The sequence below is a fragment of the Thermobia domestica genome, chromosome 2, assembly GCF_964235325.1.
Source record: "Thermobia domestica chromosome 2, izTheDome1.hap1.1, whole genome shotgun sequence".
Classification (NCBI taxonomy): Eukaryota; Metazoa; Arthropoda; class Insecta; order Zygentoma; family Lepismatidae; genus Thermobia; species Thermobia domestica.
In genome coordinates this window covers 276,576,713-276,595,915 of record NC_137455.1, presented here as the reverse complement: position 1 = coordinate 276,595,915, position 19,203 = coordinate 276,576,713, and the positions used below count along the sequence as shown (strand labels likewise).

The window sequence follows — 19,203 nt, the reverse complement described above, 5'->3', positions numbered from 1 at the left end:
TATATATATATATATATATATATATATATATATATATATATATTTAAACATTCCTTGGCTGTGTTTTGAAGCCTATCAGAGACAGACGATATCAATAAGTGAGCTAGGATATTGATTGATTAGTTTACTGTCGCTTTTCATTATCAAAACTATACAAGAAATAATTTTTTGCTTCAAGTCAGATTCGATGACTTGGCTTTTCATCTGAGGCTAAGTATCCAATCAGATTAGATTCCAGACTATGTGCGCTAGTCACTTGACTATGAAAGAAACAAAAACAATGTTATGAAATAATTTTGGAATTATCAGAGGTAGGAAGAGAAAAGAAGATTCTAGAGGAAATTTAAGATTTGTACGTCTGATCTCCACAAAAATAAAATTAATTTTGATTCTAAAAAGTGCTATTTAATTTGTTTAAAACTTAGCCATTCTGTTTTAAGAATTTGCAGTTAAACAACACGTCAATAAAAATAGCTTAAATCAAATAAAAGGAAAGTAAAAATTGAAAATTTGAACTTAAGAAAAGGAACAGAATAATGTAATAAGATTTTGCAAGATGTTGATTGTAGCTGACAAATATCTCACGCTTAAAACTATGATGTTAACATGTGTGACATGTTTCTCAGCGATCATTTCGAAATCTTATCACTTCATTTAAGAAAGCACTGCGAGACATAACTATTGAATAGCACTAAAAATTCAAATTATTTCTATTTTCGATCAATATGATTGAAATCGAAGAAATATTAAAAATATTATTTCAAAAAGAGAAAAAAATAAACTATGTCACTAATGAAAGCTTATTATCATAGATCTAGACAGAGATAGAATAGCTACAATTAGAATCTGGCTTCAAAAACAATTGTTGTAATAAGCACAGAATAGAACTATCAATCGTATTCATATATTCCTTCTTTGGCTCAACCAAGGAAATCATTAAGGTTATAAATGTTATTTTATTTTATTTTTAATATATTCCTACCTAACAAACTCTGCTGATCCTAGTAATCATATATACAAAACAAATTAAAAGTGTACGATTTTGTCTTCATTATCTTCTCCCTTGACTAGAATTTTATGTAATCTCAGTCAAAATTTGCTACCTAGTGAATATGATTTAGGCTTCTCCGAATGTGCAATTTAAGTATCTAGACAGAGTGGTAAAAATAATTAATATAGGAGAAAATGATTTAAATCTACGCTCTCACTTCGGAAATAGCTATAGTATTGCTAAGCCAGTAGATTTCGTAACAAAATTGGAGAAAACGTCAAAACATTTTTCATTTTATCTCTCTTCGCAGTGTTCTGCTTGAGTCAACTTTCCCGTTTATTCTACTCTTGACATTCTTCTGTGAATGATACATCAACAGACATATATACTAGAATGTGCATCCGCTGATAATTACAAAAGCAATGATGTTAATATAGGCTGCAGAAAAATAACAGCACCGAACTTTGGGAAGTATTCTCTGTACCAAATGAAGAAAAAGTTCTAATAACAATGGATTAAAAAACATATCTGGCAGAGATATAAGATGTCAAAATTGGCAAAAATCAGATTTCAAAATGCCCTACCTTGAAAAATATGTCAGCTAATGCGACTTGAGGAATTATAACGAAATTAAGACCTCTATAATATACGCATTTCTAAATCTATATATAATAACGGAACTTAAAAAAGGAACTTCAGTAACTGCTAGAAATTCTTCTGATACTTGGCCTTCTAAAAAGTCTCAAGTTTGTTATGTGGGTAATGTACGATTTACAAAGACGGATTTTTAGACAGAAATTACACTAGTTTATGTATAGCTTCTCTCGAGTCGCTTTAGATATACGCTTCAAAAGCCTATGTTTAGTTTTAGGAAGTTATAAGCTTGCTTTGAAAGAAAGATCCATGTTTATTTTCTTGTTTCATTTGGTATACAGAATCGCTTTCCAAAATTTAGCGGTCATGTTGTATCCACAGTTATATATCTCTTGTATGTCACATTAAGGGGAAATGAAAAACCGAAAAAAATAAAACGAAAAAGAAAACGTAACACAGATGCAATATAACACATAGAAAAGAAAAAAAATTGGAAACACTGCAAACTACTTAAAAGATGCCAGATAAAGGAACTAAAAGAGTAATAAGACTTTTGTGCTCTTAGACGCCAAGAGAGATACAAGTGACAAATGAAAAACAAGAAAAAGAAACTTCTATTTTATTGACGGAAGTAATGAAATTATTACTTTTTCGATTTCACTAACAGAAATCGTGATGTGCTTTTGGGGCGCAATTAAGTATAACGAAAGTTTAATTAGAATGTAATATCAATTACAATTTCAAGGTAAATTTAAGCTTTATACTCTTACTAATGTCGAGAGAGGAGCCGCAGCTTAAAGAACAGTACCAAGTACAAACCTGAAATCACATATAACATCAGTTATTTTAATTTCTGTGTTCATTTATTGTAATGCTCATTAACAAGTCTCGACAATAAAAATTTTCAAAACTTAAATTAGTTAAATTTATAATACTGGTAATATATATAATATTCATGGCTATAATATGATTTCTACTGATTTGCATATAGTACTTCAGTGCTAAATTTTTATTCCATTTTTGATTTTTAGAATGCCATTTTCTTTTGTAATACTAAAGCAAATATTGTAAATAAGTAATTAAATTTATTCATATTTAACACCACATATTATCATTCATAAAAAGAGCTGATAATCACTGTATTAAGTCAGATTTTTATTAATAGTTATTAGTGTTTGTAGGAGGTTTTCTAAAACAAAATCTGAAAATTACTTTTGGTGATGAAGATTTGAAGTATAAACGCATTGTACTAAAGTAAAGTATTAGGAAGATAGAGAGAAGGAAGGAGAACATAAACCCAAAATAGACGATAAGCAAATAGAAGGCTACACGTAACACAAAACAATCAAGTTTTTCTTTTTTTTAAAAAAAAAATATATTGCGTAGCTATTTTAGGATAGTATAGAAGAAGTTAAATATAATTAATTTACTTATCATCGATGTCTAGTTAGTAGTTATTATAGACTGACAATTTGTTGTGGTTTGTACAACATTGAGTCTTACTTGCTGAAAATTGTCCTTAACAAAAATTATTGTTACATAGTAAATCTAACAAAATGAACCATATTCATAAAACTCCTTCACAATTATAGCTTCTTATAATAACTAATATATAATTCTATATAATCGAATAATAAGCAATATTCGATTGGTATGTAGAATAGTTGTTGATACGTATCCCTTGTGGAAATTAATGTGTGGATCTATATTCTGAAACCATTTAAACCTAACAAATTTGATGGAAATAGTAAACAGAAGCTTTTAAAACAACTTATAAATGAGATGTTTATAGTAACACTTGTAGAATTTCTTTTCTACCAAAAGCTTGTTCACCCTACTATGCATATCAAAATAAAAGATAACTAATTTCTAAGCTAAAGTTTGGGATTAACTATGATCATGTTATTCTCAAACATTCATACGGAAGCCTACACCCTATCTTTAGGATATATATATATATATATATATATAATCTTTAAGGAGAAAATATAATGTATAGCAATATTTACCTGCAGCTCTTCGTTTAGTTCTAATTACGTCACCAGTTACTATATCATTTCCTTCTTCACATATGTAACCTTCGTCAACTTCTTCTGAAACAATTAATTATAAACTTTATAAATACACGTTATAATTTATTTGATTGACTTGAAATTATGAAGCAGAAATATGTAAATTTATGAACTTGAACTAAAATATCTTTTTCATCAGAAAATATTCGAAAAAATTAAAGTCAAAGATAAGTTACACGTCTCATTTCAGTCAAAAGTATTTTTTACTTGATGCAAATACAAGTTGAGATTTCTTTATTTAATATTTAGGAAAGAGTTGAAGTAGAAGCCAAGCTTAGATTAGGCATATTGGTTGTGATTTTCCTTTATGATAAGCAATAACGTCTGTAAAATGCTTTGTTCTTAATTTGTCACTACTAAGAAAGACACACTAATTTTATATATTTATTGTTCAACATAGAAGTTAAATGAATATCAAAATAAATAAAGTTTGAAAATGAAAATAAATATAAATTACAATATTCTCAAAATCGAAGCTGAAAACTATTTTTTTCTGCATTTTTTCTTCTCTTTGTTACCTAATAATGTATTTTCATGCATAAATTACGCAAACAACGTATCTTTTTATTAATAAACTATTCCGAAAAAACCTGCCAAATTATTATTAAAGGGAAATTGTTTAGATAGAAATTTCAAAAACTTACTTTCGTCCGATCCATCCTGGCAGTCTTTGACACCGTCACCGACTAATTCTGTGTCGACGCATCGCGGCCATCCACACAGACATCGGTGTTGGAGTGGCAGACATTCTTCAAAAAGTAAGAAGAAAAATATATAAATAAATAAATAATAATAACAAACTTAGTTAAAACTTAACTGAAAAACAACAATCGGAAATAGTGAAGAGTAGTTAGGTGAATAATATATTTAGATTCTGATATCTACAAACTCGACTACTATTAAAAAGCTAGTTTTAGTCAAATTATTAAGATATTAGAGATCGTAAATTATTTGGTAACACGAATACCGCATTTAATAATTTCCTCAGACTGAATTTAAAATCTCAGAGCAGATTATAATTTACTGACTTTTTTTATTAATTAAAGTTATTTTAAGACATTTTATATATATGTAAAACTTTAAGTCATAAACTCTAAAATTTCCTAACTCTGCATACTCTTTCACAAGATTTTACTTGATTAATTAATTCAAGTTAATTAACTGCATGACTTAAGAAATCCTAGGTTCTTAGCCTTAGAAGCAGAAGATCGCTATTGAGTATCGTTCTTTGCCAATCAAGATTGTTATCAGTCACCAACTTAAGACTCATCTCTGACATTCTACTTTGTTTTGAAAGTCTATTTCTCAAAGCTAGCCCCTCCCCCCCCCAACAAGCTCGTATATCTACGAGCACGTACTTCATTGCATTTGCAAGCAAGAGACCCCGATCTTGAACTTTTGAATTTATTGCAGTTTAATTCCTATTTAATGAGTAGCTAGGGGATTTTCTTCTTAAACTGGCGTTTTCATTAAATATTGATGTGTTATAACTGAAGTGTTCATCATAGAAAAAGTTTCACTAAAATACATAATATGAGGTTTTAATATTTTAACACGTTTTGTGTTTTTAAAATAGAATGAATTGTGTTTCATTTAAAAAAATACTAAATTAACATATCTAAATAAACATATAAAATATTTTGCTTCAAATAGATTCTTAAGTGACAAACCACTGAATCTAAGCTTATGTTTTTAAAATTATGTACACTTCCAGTGCTTTCACCCTCTCGTGACTGAAAGATACTGTACTAAAATCCAGAGCAAAAATAAACAAAGGTATCAAAGTAGAAAATAAAAAACCTGAAGAAAAAGAATTGCTAACATTAAAGTTTATGAACTCAGAAACATAATAAGATATGAACAAACGCACATAGACTATTGTAGGAGAATCCTAGGAAGAAGAATTATACAATAATTATTCAAATATCCATATACAAATAGACTCTCTATATATCATCTCGGGAGCGATGTATATCAATACTTTCTACATTAGTGATGATGTTTCATTTATAATTTTCTTTCGTTAAATGTAGTAAATCTATTAATATGGTTTTCCTTAAATGAAAATTTAAATGCATCATGTATATTACGTTATTTATTTATTTATTTATTTCAATTACCATATTAAAGAGAAAGAGAATAAGATCATTTACAACAATTTTCAATCCGTTTCAAACATACTAATAAGTTTTAAAAATAACATTTTTCTTCTAAAAATACTATACATATATGTATTGATAAATTTTATCTTAATTATTGGCCAAAGATTTCTTCTCTAGTATTGTTCTTGGTTGTGATGTAAATAATTAAGTACATAGTAGTCCTACAAAAAATAGAATCCTTCAGTACCAAAAACTGTGCCGAACGCTAATATTAGTATGCATTTATATGACAATGATAAATAAGCTATATATATATATGTATCCATGATTTTACATTATAAACACACACTGATAGCATTGAGCAGAAATATTGAGCTTTCAAGCTGCAAATGGCTGATCGTCAAAGTATGAGAAAAACAAAAGAGAAAAAATAAAACTTGTTAATTCTAGGGAAATTATTATTAAAGATAGAGAGATAACACTTTATCAGAACACAGTAGATTCAAAGTTAAAAGACACGTCAATATATATATAGTTCTTTTATTTCTTTAATTTTAGCTCTTATATCTATTAATCAATGATATTTCCTATAGTATTCTCAAATGTTAGCTAATTTCCCTGAATTTAAACTTATTATTTTAGGATTTTTCATTTTCTGGTTTTCTGAAATTACCTTGCCTTGTCTTTTCTACTTTTCAGATCTGTGGCGACCACTTCGATTATCTCTTGCCGATAAATCAATTACACTAGGTATGTAATAGCTTATTTTGAAGAAAGGTCACTTGAAGGTAAGTGTCAACGAAAATAATTATATATCCTTTACATCGCCTTAAAAAAAAAAATCACCATTCTCAAGGGTTTTGACACATTGATCAACGGCTTAACATGGTAGTCCCACAAGAACTCGAACCCTGATCTCCAGTACACAAAACTGCGCCAAACGCTAACCATTCAGCATGCTATATTAATATGCATTGATATGGCATTGATAAATAACTTATTTTGTAAATCTACAATCAATATAGATTCAAGGCTACGTCGGTATTCCAATGTATCTATTTTATAATAGTAACTTTTATTTACGAACGTCATCATCACGCAAAAACTACTTCCTCAATTGGTCATTGTCTGCAACAGGTTTCTGTCGTAATCAATTTTTGAAATGTTATATTATTGTTTCCCTTTTGAACTACCCGGCATTGAGGCACAAAACTTGCTACGTGGGTAGTTCTTGTTCTAGATGATAGAATACGAGCAAATCATTTACTTGCGCCAACCCATTAAAGCTAACACAAAGGAAAAGAAAATACTTCCTTTCAGTCACTGAACGTAAAGGAGTGAAATTTGGTACATAGTGGCTTAAAAATATGAATCTGTCATTAATGAATTCAATATGTGTGAAAAGAGTGCAAAATATTAGTGTCGCGAAAACACGCGTGTGTACTGTACTTGCTAAACATAAAATTAAGCACTTATTTCAATTATATTACTGCGTTCCTCACATGTGCGTTATTATGTCGTATAGTACACACTAATATTATTTTGTAATCTTAAAAATTCATTAATAAATTTGCTTGAATGGTTTCAAAGTCTCCACCTCATTGACTATTTACTTTAAATTGAAAGACAGCATGAGCCTTTTCTTTGCAAGCCTTAACAACACATTTCCAAAGGTACTAAATTTATTGGACACCCGTTTCCTCATCTAAAAATGAATGTGATTCACATTGTCAGACCCTTCTAGGAAGATAGCTACGAAAAGTCAAAACTTATTTCTTAGAACGCTCAGTTATCACCTGAATTTTGTTAGAAGTTTTCTAATTTTTCTATTGAAATTTTCTAATGTATAATTTTCTAATTGAAGTGACAACGATTCAAAATTTGTCATTTTTTAAATTTAATTATTTTGCATAGCTATATAAAATTCTAGCTACATTGTGAATAAAATAAACGTTAAATTATATTCTCACTTTCCTCTTCCAATACGGTATATGATTTCAAAATTAAGGACAATTACAGAAGTAAAATAAATCAAAACGGCTAAATTTTGTACTCTTGTGAAAATGTAAATTTTTATTTTACACGGTTATAGATTAAGACTATTTCAAGATCCTGCAACAAAATTATGGGACATTAAAAATCTGCCCTGTACCTTTCAATTGAAAATTGGAGAGTTAGCAGGTGACTCCCCATCATTTTACATACGTAACTGAAATATATAAAAAATGTATCGGTTTATGATGAGTATTATAAGAGAAGCAGGCATATGATTTTCAGTGCAGTTATCCACTGTTTAATTACCTTTCTACTATATCAAACTTCTCACTTACATCTAGGAAATAAAAAATGGAACTTACAACTTCCTAATTCCTCGAAATTACATTACAGTTGAGAAAATATATTAAAAGTATGAAATTTTACTGCTCCTATATGTTCCTTTTGAACTGTTTGTATATTCCTAGATAAAGTCACTATCTAGGAATATATTTTCTTCTATATATTCCTAGACATTGGATCACTTACACAAGTTCAGTAGTAAAGAGTAGAAAAGTTTGCTTTTTCCTACTTTGGATCAGATTCAAATCTTTCGCTAGAAATAATGTCTTTATTTATTTTTTTCAAAACGAATTACCGTCTTATTCCTGATTATAAAAATAACAATAATACTAAATATCTACTTTAACCGTAATAATATAAATTTAGTTTTTAAACTAATTATATACTATATACTATACATATATATTCATATAATGAAGCGAAGGTCATTACGTGAATATATACGTGAATCTCGTTCACCGCTTATAACTGAAAAACTAGCAATGTCGAAATTTTCAACATTGATAGTGGGCATTATGAACAAACTTCATGAATAGAGAAATCTTTGACTTTATGCAGAAGACCTGGTTCGACCCCCCAGTGGGAGTTGATATGGTTCGGATCATTAAGCTGTAGGATCACGTCTCATTACTGAAAGAGTCTCTAAATTTTCGATTCAACCAACCAAGGTTTTCGATTAATGGTATTCTTAAAGAATAATAGCCTCAAAACTTAATAATGAAATTTGGATTGTCACTGTTGCTAAATGACAACCATGGAAGATATCACTGTACTGTTCAGTTGCATAGCAAGATGAGGAAAATCAATAATAACGTTACTGCTCATGTGTTCACTTTGAAATTCTTCTGAAACACTGCTCCCAAAGTGCTCTCGTCACTTTACTTTACATGGTACGTATATCTGTCATTGGTGGTTCCACAGCCATGCTGTCATTACACTGGCTTTACATTCAACTGAATTTTTCATTTTAAGTGCTATTATTTAATACAATACAACACAGTAATTTGTAATATTTGTCAACTAGTGAAATTAAGTAATAGAAAGAGAAAGGAAACCAACCTTCGTCTGATTGATCCAAACAATCTGCGACTCCATCTTGATACCGCTCAGGATCAACGCATCCTGATTTGTCCCAGCAAACAAACGCTCCTTCTAAGCACCCTACGAAACATAAAATTATTTTTATCAGATATATCCTATATTCACAATTTACTTTACAGTTGTAATTTCCGTGGAGATAGATAATCATAAAGTAAATAAACTAAAATCGTATAGAAAAGAAACAGAATACTGCCAACATAGTAGCAAAAGAAATACTTATTGTACAATATATTTTCAGTTTTTTTCTATTATTAGGCATCTTTTAAAATCATTTTAATATATCTTGTAAAATATTTACTTCTGGATTTAGAAATAATTTTTGTTAGCATTTCTAAATTCGGTTCTATTGAAGAAGCAAAATAAGATATTCATAAATGGATATATGAAGAATTATCCTTCACTACAGGTGCTTCCCAAACAATGATGAATTTGCATTAAGAAGCAGGTAACCCACTTCGATACGCTATTTTGTGTCATCTCAATACACAGAATTAAGTAAACAACCATAAATATATTACCAACAGTCATATCTGACATTATTCAAGTATTAGGCTTGGGTAACTGTTGCTAATATGTTTAGAGTCGTAACCTCTGTCTTATTATTGAGATGAGATGAGTATTATTAAACAATACACATTGACTCTAAGTTTAATACAATTAATTTAACTTTCTACTGTATAAGGAACAAAACTTTTAGTATTGATCTAAATTTTTAGAAAAGTACTGCTATGTACTTTAATGGACGTAATCTAGAAAAATGTTGGAGAATGATTTGTTGATTCTCGGTTCTTTATTGCAACATTGTGTTTTTTGCCTAGCGTAACAGTAAAATGCAAGTCACAGTTGCTGATCAAAATATTTAAACCAAGGTGACCAGTATTAGCATTGTAAGAGTTAAAAAAAAAAAAAAAAAAAAAAAATCGGAGACCAAGGTTTAACTTATATCTGTATAATCATGTTTAACACACTTAAAAATAGTTAACATTTTGAAGTGGGATAATGTAGCGTAGTTTTCTACTAACATCAATAAAGGTATAGTATATAAACTCTGTAAAAAATAATAATAGCATCACGTCATACGTTTGCAAAAGCAAAAGGGTTTGGAATCATAAGCTATACTTATATTTGTCCGAGAACTGAAAGCAAGTGAAAATCAATTGACTGAAGTGTTCTGTTATTAAACTTTGCGAGGAGATATTCTTTTGATGATTGTTTCATTCTTGGATTTCTGTTAAATTGGTTTGTAATCAGTCGCTACAGTCATGTTGGCGGGCATAGGTATTAGTATCATGGTTCTGAGTGCGCTGTACGTTAAAACTCCGTTGTTTGTTGTTGATTATTGTCGGTTTATTATTGCACTGCGATAAATGCAAATTTCTTGAACTGTTATGGTTAACAATTTGTCAGTTCGTCAGTTTATCATGAGTTTATTATTTTCTTTTCACAAGAAAGGGTAAAAAATGTGACATTTCTCCACATAAACAAGGAATGATCTTTGTTTTTTTTTCAAAATGGCGGAGTATCTCAGAAAGAAACTGTGCGAAAAGTTCATGTTCAAGACTTCTTCTCGAATGGATTGTAAAATAAAAAATGTCACTGAGAAACAGAGGAAGGAGTTCACGCCAAATAACAGCTGGGCTCCAGCAGGAGGTAGGAGTTACTCTAAGCCATCCTAGTGTAAATTCTGATTAAAGAAACAGGGTGTTATAAAAATGCTACGTAGAAAACCCAGGTTAACCAAAAATCTCAAAACAGCTAGACGAGAATTTTGCGTGCATTATGGTTCCTAGAGAAGAGAAGACTGGAATAAGTGATATTTTCAGATTAAAAGCTATTTAAGTTGATGAGAAATGACAGCTCAATAATATTGTGGATGCGGAAAAGAGAAAAATTGGAAAATACTTGAATTTCTGAGACACAAAAGTTTTGTGCCATGTTATGATAGGTGGTACTTTTCTGCGAAAAGTGTAGGCAGGACAAAAATGTGTACCAACAATGTTAATGCTCAAGATTATCTGCAAATCTTGGATTGTGAACTTGTGTTGTCGGCACAGGATTACTTTTCAGGAAATAATCTAAAGATGATGAAATGCGACTTGTCACTGTGCACAGGTAGTGGATAAATGCTTTCGTGACATAAACATACATAGATTGCGTTGGTCTTCTAAATTTCCCGATTATAATAATCCCGTTAAAAATTTGGAGCTATGATGTGCAGAAAACTTGGCAATTAAAGCTACAGATCAAACCAGGAGCTCATGGCAGCAGTTTTGTTTTCATGAATTGACATTACATATTGTGAAAGTATCGTTGACAGTGTGCCTCTAAGGCTGCAAGCATGGTAGGAGTGGCCACACTATGTACTAATTTGGACAGGTTTCAGTTCAAGTGTTCATTTTCATATCAATATTTTTCTAAATGTTTTCACTGCAGTTCTGAAAATTGCTGCTTTTTTAGATTCCGGTTAATAATATGTATGCATATATAATAAATGCAAATGTATCTGAGTATTACACGTAAGTCATATAGAATATTCTGAGTGGTTTTATTACTGTAAAAATATACTGTAAAAATATATCATAAAACATAGAAAAAACAGCACTCAAACAGTCAAAACTGAAACTGCACTAAACGTTATGATACTTCATACAGCTTCGAATCCAAAACTGTTAGCATTCGCAAAGGTATGAAGTGATGCTATTATTATTATTATTATTATTATTATTATTATTATTATTATTATTATTATTATTATTATTATTATTATTATTATTATTATTATTATTTACATAGGGTATTATGTAAGACAATTTGGTTATTCTTATTCTAAAGAGGGGATCAGTAACACTTTATAAAATACAATCTAACTTGAAAATAAAAACTAAAAATCAATTTAAGTGATTTCACAATAATATTTTAAAATTATTCGTCATTCTAATAATGGTGATATTTATATGTTTCCTTCTGAAAGAATGACTCAAGAAATGCTAACAGTTTTTCCTAAGCTTTGTTGGTTTTCATTCAAAGAACTTTGATATAAGAAATAAAATATTGTTATTAATTTTCAACTTTGGAAAGGTGACAAGTAAGTTGAGTCTACATTTTTCTTTCTTAAATCTGGGAAACTGATCCTTTATTCCTAGCGACACACTTCACAAAGAATTTTCCGTATGTATTCCCATATCGTTACGTATTGTACATGCGCGCACACATGTGGCTTCGCATACACATGAAACCTGTTATATACCGGTATTACAAGTCGTTTAACACCAACATAAATTGAGAACACGGTTTACAACTTGAGAACAAAAGAAGAGTCTAACATGGCTATGAGTTTAATCATTTCACCAAGCTAAAACTTTATCGTATCATATCATATCTTAATCGTTTTCATAGATTGATCATTTATCACAATGTTGAAATATATATAGTCGAGTACAAGTTATGTTGTATATTTAAAACTTTTCTTCTTCAGAATAACTTCAGAAATCTTTTGCAGTATTATTTAGTTTAGAAATACCGAAACCTAAAGAAAGATGATTAAAGTTGTTAAATGGTTGAACTATTAAAATAACTATGTTGAAATCTATAATTTTTTAACCATATGAGTATTTTTTAACCATATTCCACTTAAATTCTAACACGTGATATAACGTAACTTTTTATATTTGCTCGTATAATATTTCCTCGTATATTTGACAAAATTATTGACAACACCTTAAACTGGGAATACTTTGGCCTACTTGTTTTTATTTTCAGAATTTCCATTCTAATATCTCCTAAGATTAGGAATGTAATTTAATGACATTTCTCCTTGTTAAAATGCAAAACATTTGGCTTCTTTTGAAAGCAGTAAATAATCAATGTGACCAAGAATGATGATTATAGTTCTAATTTTTTGATGCCATGCAATATTTTTCATGTTTGGGGTAACTTTAGCCCATTTCTCACAATGACAAATTAATACACGAAAGTATTAGAACAGGCTATTATAAACACATTGGTGAAATTATTAATGTTTTTACTCAATTTCAATCGAACGAGAAACATCGTTCAATAAACATATTTGTATTCTACTTGAATGAATACGAAACAATTATAAGAGAACGTTACAAATTTCTGAATGCTTTACTTAAAATACAGGTATTCGTACCAACTTATGGGTGAAATCACTTTAGTCAATTTAGAGGCAAACAAAAATATCGTTCAATGAAAATCTCTCTAAGTAGATGAATACATAACATCCAAAAATAAGAGCACCATATTCTTCATTGCGCCAGAGTATTTTACCGGTACCACACTGCTCAGTTTTAGGAAGAAAATGCTTGCAATTATTAAATATTTTCTTTGGGTCAATGTTGTCCCAAAAGTTGGGCCAAAGTTACTTCACGCAATTAAACGCTTAAAGTTTGTGCGTGATTAAACAACATTTAAGGCGTTAGCTTATCAATATTCGCTGATGAACATATTTTTATATTCTACTTACTTGTGCATTCAAGATACGTCACTTTAATGCAATGAACAAATGTTGTGGAATAATAAAAGTTTACTTGTAACAATTACTCGCATCTTGCTTCCCACGTTCCGGAAACAAATCACTAGCGCATATATTCACGTGTTCCCAATGTTTCAATACTTCGATCTACAACTTTTCTTACTGATAGAAACTACAATAACCATCTTTCTCCTCCTTTGGGCCAAAGTTGCCTTTAAAGGGCTAAAGTATACCCAGTTTACGGTATCTTAGCACTAGCGACTAATAGTTCTACTGTAGGTTAAGTAAACTTGTACAGCGGGGGACACTTCTAAATGGTACAGCCATATGGAGATTTACTGCTAAGGTGTACCATTTAGAAGTGTCCCCCGCTGTACAAATTCAGACTTTCTCTAGTGTCTGCAAGGGATTGTAACGTTATTCGAAATATAACTGAAATAGTAAAATGAAATTTTTAGGTTAACATCTCACTTTATGCACTTTAGATTAAAGGCGACGGATGGTTACTGGAAGTAAACAATTATATAATAATTGGTGGAATGAAAATGTAGAAGCAAACGAGAGAACCAGAAATAAAAAAAGAATACAATGTTGTCTATCACAAATTCACGTGGCTGGAGATCGAACTAGGGATCGTTCGACCAGAGGTTGAAGGCTCTACCACTGAGCCCTCGTGTTTCTGTAACTGAAATATTGTCCGAAAACTGAGTATTGTGATATGTTCTCTTGAGCTCGTTTTACAATATGTGAAAGTTCTTGAACATCCACGAAATGGCTAAATATTATTATCATTTTAGGAACAAAAGATCCAATATATTTCAGCCAAAAATTTTCTTGCAGGCCTTATATCTGGAGAACTACATATAATGTAGTCAAAGCAAACTATCACTTAACTCACTATGATGTGCTTATTCCGTTAAAAAAAAAAAAAAAACGAAAACTTGGTTTAGGTGCCGCTCAAAACTTTTGTGGCCCCTAATCCAAAAACTCCAATATATTTCAATCAAAATTTTTCTTGTATGCCTTATATCTGGAGAACTACACATAGTATAGCCAAACCCAAACTATTACTTCACTCACTATGATGTGCTTATTCCTTAAAAAATACGAAAACTCGATTTAGGGTCCGTTCAAAAATTTTGTGGTCCCTGATCTAAGACCGCAATCTTTTGATCCATCTTTTCATCATTCCTAAAATTCTTGTTTACAGTTACATCAATAATCAATATTTCACCGACAAATCATAGATGCACTATTAGTGCAGATCCCTCTGTCTCGGGTCTTGCACCACCTTCTATGATTAAAATGTAAATTCAGTTTCTTTTCCTGAAATTAAAATATTTCTGTGCAATGAATAAAAGGAGTTATGTTAATTTTTCGGACACTTTCTCTTAAGGTTAGATACAAAAATCAGGACATTTATTACAGTTTTGTTGTTGTTTTTGTACTGGTTTGAGATGAAAGTGGTTTGGTTTGTGAAGGACGTTGGGATTCTTGTAGAGGGAAAATCAGTCTCCTTTCCTTCTGCAAGTCATAGTCTGGCTATTTTCAGTAGGTTATCTGGGCTGCATCACAGAAATAATGCATTTAGCATGAATGTACTTTAAATGAAAGTTCCTAGTAAAGTGAAGATTATATGTATATGGTTCCCAGAATGTCAATTGAAGGATATAGTTTTTCTTTTGCGGAAAAAAGAAAAATCCTCATCATCTTCAGAAGTATTCTACCGTTACTGGCAGGTCATTTACCGGAAATTTGTGAGCTTTCATACACTACAGTTTGCTACAAATCTCATCCTATTAATACAAAAATTTCCTTAATAACATCGTTTATCAGCTGCAATCTTGTTCCCTTATCCCTTTATTTCTTTCACCGTAATTTCTACAACTAGAACCCTAATGAAATATTTTTATTTATTTATTTATTTATTTACTTACTTACTTATTTTATTTTGTAACAAAATCAGTAATCATTTACTTCTTTTTCTCTATATATACCTACCATTGCTGTTCTCTTCCAAACTTCTGTCATCATCCATTCATTGATTTGAAGATAGTAGTTATTACATACTTTGTTTGTAAATTAACTTTAAGTGTTCTGCTGAGACTGTTATAACAATTATACAACTACATACAATTCTCATAAACTGATCAGTAACAATATTCTACCGTAGATATACTTTCCAGGGATTTAGGATTTAGATGTCTGGGCTTGCGGCATCTATGGCCATTTAGCCCGTCACATATAAAGGATGACGTCCATCGGCCATCACACTATCCAAGGGCGGCCTGGGACCTATAAATTAGGCTGGTGTGAATGAGGAAAACCCAGGAAAATCTCATTCAGGTTGACCGGCTTGAAAAAGCTTTTTATACTTTTTCGACCGAGTGCCCCCACCGTGAATTGAACTCGGGACCCCTCGCATTGAAGGCAAGAGCATCAGCGACCACGCTACGCGAGGCCACATATACTTTCCAATATTAATTACAATATTAATTACAATTTTATGCAACAAAACTGTTTAATAGAGAGCAAGGAGTGGACACAGCTAATGTTGATTAAGACTTTCGATTTAACCTGGGCCATAAACACTTTCATTATAAATCCTAAGCCTACGAAATATTTTTGGGGAAAGAATGCGTAATAATTCAATATCAATTAAGATATGTTAGTGCAGCTGTACAAATAGAGGCTTTTGCTTATTAAAGTTATAATTTATTATATTAATAACCGAAAACTCCATAAGGAAATATATTATTAATATTATCAATTACAACTTAACTGTGCAATTTAAAAAAATCATAGATCAGGGATATACAGTGTGGACCATTTAGTTTGATACGCCCTTGTAACTTTAAACCAATGAACAAAAACATTGAAATTTTGTACCACTCAAACATCGACAAGAGGCCATTGTTTGGCGTACCCTGTGATACCACAAGATTAACCGTGTAGCCAAACCAACATAAAGTTGTGATTTTTTAAAAATGGCTCTACGCCACATTATTACATATTTCAAATCTGCATGTAAAACGAAAACATACAATACCAACTTATCATGCAGTGTTGCAAACTAAGTACGTTATAGTATCACAAACATCGAAAAACAATTACATTTTGGAGGGTACTACTACAACTGTAATATCACAAGTGAGACGGACGGAGCAATACACATCTAAAATACTTTAATATTGAATATTACGGTCATCGTATGACGTGTTTCGAACAAATAGAAACAAAAAGTTACAAGGAATTGAAAATTTAGCCTTTCTCAAAATAATTTACTTTGAAAAATGTTGAGATGAGTATCACATCGAATTAGGTACATAGTTTCCAATAGGAGTAAATATCATAATGCCGTTTACATCAATTTGATATCTCAAAACATTCGGGAGATATTAAAAATGATAAGAATTGATATATTTCTTAAAATAGCGTATTTGTGGGAACCATTTAAAACAATTTTTGATTTAATTTGCTTCTACAACATTACAGCAATACGTTTTAGTAGCTATAAGGCTATAAGTTCTCGGAATTACATAATTTTAAGCTGTCTCGCAGCCTTTAACACTTTCTACCATATCTCCAGAATGGTTTGAGATATCAAATTGCTGTAAACGGCATTGTGATCTCATATCAATTGAAAACTATCTATGTAATTGCATGAGGTACTTATTTAAGCAGATTTTTAAAATAAAGGCTATTGAAAAAAAAAGTCAAATTTTCAATCTATTGTAACTTTGATCGTATTCATTCGAAATCACACATATAATGATTATAGTATTAGGCACTAAAGTACTTTGCATGTGAATTACTCTGTTTTAGTTTTGTTACTGCTGCTGTAGAGGCTACCAAAATTTTGATGTTTGTGATTCTGTAGTGTCCTTAATTTACGACACTGAATAAGAAATATAACATTATAAGTTTTCGTTTGACATGTAGGTTTGAAATATGTAATACCTGATAGAGAGCTTTTGAAAAAATACAACTTTTGTTGAGTTGGCAACACTGTTAACCTTTGGTACAGTTACCAGCAAAGGTATCTCCCTCTGACTGCTATAATTTCATTAAGTCGGGTCCAATACTTTTGCTGCTATTACAAACGCCTAGATAGATGCAACTCAATTTACACCTCACATTTCAACCAGCAGACGACAGTTAATAAGCCTATGGTGCACCGAAACAGGCTTCTGATGTGGAATTAATGCACGAAAAAATTGTCTACTTTAAGAATATTCTCTATTGTTTGAATCATGTTGTGCAATAATTGTCATATATCAATGACATTGTAAATAATTTTGTACATAATGTATTATTTCACTATAGTGTGTACGTGAGAAGAAAGAAAAAATATTGATCATACATGAGTTAAAAATGGATGAAATTAACTGAAAATATCAAATCTGGAACGATTGAAGGATATAAATTTGTAAATCTTTGTCTCCATTCATGGACCTACTCCGATTCTCCGTCATTCTCGTCATTCAAGCATCTCTTTCCTTTTCCACACAAGATCTTGCAGAGTATGGATTGAAATTGAAATACGTTAAAAATTTCGAACCTGCGAGGGTTTGAGCCCGAGCCACCTTGGTAGGAAGCTGATGCGGTAATCACTTGTCTACGCAGAATGTTTAGATTATTTAGAAGGTTTAGAGTAACCAGAGCTTCGATTACCAATAACATACTAGAGATGACCGATTCTTTAAAGAAAGAAAGAAAAATGAAAAAAAGAGAGAAGACAATAATGTTTCTATAAATTGATAGGAAAAACCACGAGTTGGTACCACTGATAAATCAAGGAATTACATTAAAACCTACCAGCCTAGATTCTGTGAACTGATCAGGAGAAACCAGATTCTGGTTCCCGTCCTGACCACTAATGTATATGGATAGCAGAATTAAAACAAAACAAACAAACAAAAAAAAAGTTATATGTTTGTATCGTTTATGTGAGTGAAATATGACTATGTTGTCTAAAGAATTTTTATACCTTCATTTGTCTTCGTCTGGAGAATAATAAAAAAGAAGTACAAATACATTCCAGGTCATTATGGCATTCGGTCTTACAATTGTATTTGGCACAATCGTAAATACTTATAGTTATTATTTATTTCTTAATCCTATTGTGACATGTACGAGGCTTAGATCTACCCTTCCAATCTCATAACCAGTAGCAGCTCCTAAGGGAAATCACAACGGTAAAAATTAAGTTTTTATTGCTAGAAACTAGGGAAGGAAACTTACCTAATTTTGTAATTCTTGTATATAATACAAAAATTATTGTATACAAGTCAAGCATTCATGTATACAGGAATTAGAACATTAAATGTTTCCTTCATTTAGTTTGCAGCGAAAAAGACTTAATTCTTACCATTCTAACTTCCTAAGAACGGCCACTGCAAATGACCCTACTAAATATCTGGTGTCTACGCATGGCTATAGAGAAGTAGAGGTCTGCACAGGCCGGAATTTTTAGCCCGAGCTCGACCCGACCCGAGTCCGAAGTATGTT

The 19,203-nt window shown here is 30.8% G+C and overlaps 1 protein-coding gene across 3 annotated transcripts in view; it reads right to left on the bottom strand.

The window, feature by feature from the left end:
• Positions 1–19,203, bottom strand: part of LOC145678508 (uncharacterized) — a 382,498-nt gene that overhangs the window by 101,404 nt on the left and 261,891 nt on the right. For 2 of the 3 annotated variants that reach the window (XM_081748733.1, XM_081748730.1), the window contains exons 3-5: positions 9,156–9,257; positions 4,302–4,406; positions 3,595–3,678 (exon numbers count right to left, since the gene is read on the bottom strand). In XM_081748733.1, coding sequence (XP_081604859.1) covers positions 3,595–3,678; positions 4,302–4,406; positions 9,156–9,257 — 291 coding nt within the window. The remainder of the gene's footprint in view (positions 1–3,594; positions 3,679–4,301; positions 4,407–9,155; positions 9,258–19,203) is intronic. The other variant, XM_081748732.1, reaches the window with a different exon arrangement.